Consider the following 5,384-nt stretch of genomic DNA (forward strand, 5'->3'; position numbering starts at 1 on the left):
GGAGCTTAATATCACCATGGAGTGGCCTGTATTAATTTTTAAAATCCTTGTGGGCCCCCACCTTCTGCACTTGAAGTGCCGGAGTGGGGAATCAGCCTTGACAGGCACCTTATTATTTTAAAGCTATATAAATAAATATTAGAATTAATAGAAAAATTAGGGCCAGACAAAGAATGGGCTATACCTGGGTCACCCACAAAGGCTCACTAGCAGGCAACCCAAAATATTCCCCTTATGTCCTCCAGGGGACCGTCCCAGTTCAGGCAGTGAGTGACCAACCTCAGGAACCTGAGTTACCTTGCACTTTGACTAGTGTAAATCAGGAATAACTCCACTGACATTAATGTCCCTTCCCCAGTGCAAATCTATTACAAAAGGGCAGGTGGGAATTCATCACTGGGCTATAACCAATGGATCTGATAAGATGGCAGGAGGGATGAATTGTACTTGGCACAAGGGAGGTGCAGAGTTAGCTACACCCATTTTGTGCCTGAATCCTATGCAGCAGGACTCCTAAGCATAGGGTATTCCTTTACTCTGTCTATTACTCACTGCTACAATGACTATCCGGGGCTGATCTGGTTCCACCTGCATAGGGGAAATGCAAAGTTGCCCCTCTGAGGCCCTGCACTGTTCCGTTGAATTCTCACTACAGAGGGAGAAGCATGTCTCAAACCTTGACCTTGCATTCCCCATGATAGTGTAGTGTGAGGCCAATAGACCATCAGCCATGCAGCATCTTCCTGCATGTGCAAGTGTTTGAATTAGAAAGGAAAGCCTCATGAAACTGCAATATTTGGAAAATCAAAGTATTTATTATAATAAATAACAATGAAAGAGATAGCAAATAAGCAACTCTTTCAAATGTATTCCATAAATATTATAGTAACAGTTGTTAAGTTATATCATATTTCATGTAAAAGCATCTGGCACATTTTTATAAATAAATTCACACTATTAATTTATATAAATAAATGCACTTTATAATGATTGCCGTTCAATAAATTAGCATTAAATATTAAAAGATTGAAGGATCAATTAAACAAAAAGACTGCAAAATTTCCTAGAAAGATTTTCCAGTTAAAGATATTGGGACAGATGCAGGCATGCAGCACTGCATAGCTTTCAAAATATCCACTTGTGCTTGTGCACATAGGCCCCAGTTGACAAAATACTTAAGCACTTGGTTAAAGTTGAAATGTTTAGCGCTGTTAAATAACTACCACTTCTATAGGTGTTCTTCTTAATAGATAAATGGTTGGTATTGTAGCAGGGGTTTCCTGGAGCTTCATTCAGTTTTTCTTTTTGTTTCCTCCCTTACTAGTAGCAATTTTCTTCGGTGCTTCTGTGCATGCATTTTCCATGTAATCAAAGAGCAAATCCAGCTCCCCAATTGCTTTGTTCTTTCCACTAACTCCCAACTATATATATAGAGGGAAAAAAGAAAATTCTTTACTGTCTCATTATGTCACCAATGTTTCAGATTGGAATATAGCATTTTCATAGAAATAGGGCTAAGTCCAGATCACTCTACTCTTACAAATAATTCTGTTGATGTCACTAGACCTCAAGAGGGAAACTACCTAATCCAAACTATGCCAATGCTGGAGTGTTTCCTATAGTCTATATTCCATGACCTTGCCCAATTCCATTTTAAATTACTCCAGAGATGTACCAAATGAACATAGAAATCACACAATGTATAATAGCATCATAACGGTGCTGAGGTTTGGCTTATAATGCTTTTAAGATGACATCTGAGGAAGTTGTCCCTAGCTGATTGCCCAGTTGGCTGAACTGTCCAGCCTACAGTCTCTTTCCAATAGAAGATCACGTTGTGCACTAGATTCCTCTACAATTCCGCCATAGTTGGTCGAGGAAGTTTTTAAGTTCTAAAAATATATTTATTTTCTTTTAAAGTTAAAAATTGCAATGACTTAGCTGTAACATTTAATTAAGTGCACATGGTGCTCTCTCTATTACAGTTTGCCTATCGTACAATCTCAATTTTGGCAATAAAGAACATAAGGGCCAGATTACCATTTCACGGACATATTTGCATAGTGCTATTAACAAACACAGGCCCCAAGCCTGCCAGTGCTTACACATGGGAGTAATTCTATGCAAGTGATGAGTAATCTTTTAACTTCATTGGAAATAGTCTCTTGCAGGATTAGGGCTATAGATAAGACATGATCTCGATGCCAAAAATCTTACAATCTAAATAAACAAGACAAAGGAGGAGTAAAAATGTCTCTAGCCCCCTATCACCACTGCAGCACTCACCCCTTAAATAATCTCTGCTCACTTTAGAAGATTAGCTTCACAACTAGATTTTTTTCTGCATTAAAATGTTTATAGTTTTGGCTTACACAAGAGCCAACATAAATGGGTTTTTTTTCATCATTAGTCACTGCTGATAATGGGCCTGATCCAAAGTTCATTGGAGTCAACAGAAAGACCCCAACGGACTTCAGTGGGCTTTGAAACAAGCTCAACAGAGACATTGGAACAATAATGAAAAATAATGACCTTGCAAATCACAGCCAATTCATTAATCTGTTAGTCTTAAAATGACCAAGTAAGTTATTTGTAATAGCTACTTGGAGGCCTGGCACTGGTCTTGTTAAAACAAACGTACCTGTTTCATTTTGTCTTTCATTTCTTCCAGGTTCTTTTCGATATGTTCTCTGTGTCCTGAGAATTTCTGAAAAACAAAAGCCAGGGTTTGGTTGGTGACTGTGTGACAGTGCGGTTTTTCTGTTTCACACCTTTCTATTAATCTACTTGATTTCACAAACCTAAATTTGGGTATCTTGATCTGAGGTTTCCTTTGATTTCACCACCCAGTGGGTGGTCACCTTGCCACTACAGCACACTGCAAAGGCTACACTTGAAATTCAAAAGCCACCTGAGAGCAGAACAAAGGATGGGAACCAGAGAAGAGAAGGTGCAGGAGAGGTAGAATGGGAAACAGCCAGGGTCTATAAAAGTGTGCCATACTTACGCAGCCACTTAGCTCTGTTCTCAAAGCTGCTAAGAACTGTGCCACCTCATGGATGTGTGGATAATGGTTCTTGGGCGCAGAGAGAAGTACTTCATCCACTATGATCTCTATTACCCTCTTCATCACATAGCAGCGATTAGTCTCCTGCAAAACACAAAGTAGGAGGGTCACACTATATAATTACAAACCAATAAATGCAGCTTAGGCAGCTGGCTGTGTGCAGCATATGTAAAGCTCACCTGGACATTAATGTACAGCTGCTGTCCAATGAGCCTGTTGTCTGTGTCCTGGTCCGAGAGCCTAGCCTGAGAAGTAGAAAGGAAGTCAGTATTCTACAACAATAGTGTGGGACACTACAACTGACACCCTGCTTTGAGTGACGGCTGCTGGATTCGGGGATTATACCTCAGAGGGGACCCCGGGTGAGATGGAGAAGGCTGAGCCTATTGGGGAGGAGGGAGAGTCAGAAGTAGAGTGTAGGACGTTACACTCATAGGAGCAGGGGAGGCTCTAGACATTTCACTGCCCCAAGCACGGCGGCATGCCGCGGGGGGCGCNCCTCAGAGGGGACCCCGGGTGAGATGGAGAAGGCTGAGCCTATTGGGGAGGAGGGAGAGTCAGAAGTAGAGTGTAGGACGTTACACTCATAGGAGCAGGGGAGGCTCTAGACATTTCACTGCCCCAAGCACGGCGGCATGCCGCGGGGGGCGCACTGCTGTTCTCTGGTCCTGCAGCTCCGGTGGACCTCCCGCAGGCATGCCTGCGGAGGGTCCGCTGGTCCCACAGCTCCACTGAAGCCGCGGGACCAGCGTATCCTCTGCAGGCATGCCTGCGGGAGGTCCACCGGAGTCCTGCCTGCTGCCCTCCCGGCGACTGGCAGAACGCCCCCCGCGGCATGCCGCCCCAAGCACATGCTTGGTGTGCTGGGGCCTGGAGTCGCCCCTGCTTAGGAGGAGCTTACTTGTTATTTTTAGAGTCAAGTCCATGCCCAGCTTTGAATGGGGCTAAGGAGAGAGAGAAATGAAAACTCTTGTTTCAAAATTTGCCAACCCCAGGTAAAGCAGACAAAATTTAGCTGAGTGCACAGCAGTTCATTAGAAATGAGCTGTGCTTCACCAGTGGGTTATCCCTCCACAGATCGCTGGGGGAGTTCCAGTAGGTTGTGATTTCACAAAGCTATGTACTTAGCAGGTGGTATACTATACCTGCCTCTAAAAGCATCACTGCAGCATAAGTACATGTCCATTTAGAGGTGGGAGGTGGAGGTAGCAAGAAAGTGGAATATGGGCGGGGAGACCCATGGCAATGGAGAGGAGAGAGGGCACTCAAGTACTACCATAATAGATAGATAGGTTACTATACCAGTTTGGCCAACGTGTAGGTGCGATTCCTGATGTAGGATTGCTGGAAGTTGATCTTTCTTAGTCTGCAGGCATGACTGGCAGGAGCAACTCCTGCTCCTTTTGGAGGCATGGGGAGGGCCAGGAGAAGGACAGGAAGACAGCAGAAGCAGAAAAAGATCCTTGCTGGGGAGCACCTCATCCCGTTCTGTATGGACACCATGGCTCAAAATCCAAAGTAGTGAGTTCAGCTGGGCCGCAGCTACAGTACTCTGCACTGATGAGAAAGAGAGACGGCCATCATCAGAGAGATAGACTGGGTAAGGCAAAGCAAGAAAGTCAGGTAGACTTCAAATCTTACCTTTGCTGGGATTCTTGTTGTGCTATGCAGCAGTCTAGGAGCATCTTATATAGACCCAGCAGCATTTTTTTTCCTGGGTGTCTGGTGATGAATTAAAAATGACATCAGCAAGTCTCTTTCTTTCCAGCATCCTCTTCTGAGAATAACCACCACCAAAACCCACATACAACACAACCACAAGGGCTTAGCATTCTTCTGTTTCTTATAAGTAACCCCATTTTTAATGTTGGGGTAGACAGGGACTTTTCCTGACATATTGGTGAAGTTACACGGATGTGAACCTGGGATGTTCTTTTGAAAAAAAATATTTATTGTAAAGTTGACAGGTTTTGTGACCTCTGTCTTGATCATTACACACCAACTCCTTCAGCAGTTTGATTTTAGACTTGATTCAATTTTGCAAACACGTTCTACATTTATACGTATTTATTATTTGTATTATTGTAGCGCCAGAGGCATTAGTGGAGACTGGGGCCATATTGTGCTAGGCTCTGTACAAACACATAGTCAGATGCTGTCCCTGCCCTTTAGAGCTGGAGTCTGTGCACCTGCCCAGAATCCTACTGACATTGATGGAGTTCCGCCTATGTCCACACAGTTCTCTTTGGAAGATCAGGGTCTAAATATAATCGATAGAGTAAGACCTCATTTATTGGACCCCACTTTGCTCTCAAAT

The 5,384-nt window shown here is 43.5% G+C and overlaps 1 protein-coding gene across 1 annotated transcript; it reads right to left on the reverse strand.

The window, feature by feature from the left end:
* Positions 1-1,241: 1,241 nt before the first annotated feature.
* On the reverse strand, positions 1,242-4,620 carry IL22 (interleukin 22). The gene is made up of 5 exons (XM_032796557.2): positions 4,370-4,620; positions 3,247-3,312; positions 3,008-3,151; positions 2,642-2,707; positions 1,242-1,421 (listed from the first exon to the last, which is right to left on the reverse strand). The coding sequence occupies exons 1-5, from the start codon at positions 4,568-4,570 to the stop codon at positions 1,293-1,295; spliced, it is 606 nt and encodes a 201-aa protein (XP_032652448.1). The 5' UTR covers positions 4,571-4,620; the 3' UTR covers positions 1,242-1,292.
* Positions 4,621-5,384: the final 764 nt, after the last annotated feature.

Source organism: Chelonoidis abingdonii, chromosome 1, assembly GCF_003597395.2.
Source record: "Chelonoidis abingdonii isolate Lonesome George chromosome 1, CheloAbing_2.0, whole genome shotgun sequence".
In the NCBI taxonomy this organism is placed as follows: domain Eukaryota; kingdom Metazoa; phylum Chordata; order Testudines; family Testudinidae; genus Chelonoidis; species Chelonoidis abingdonii.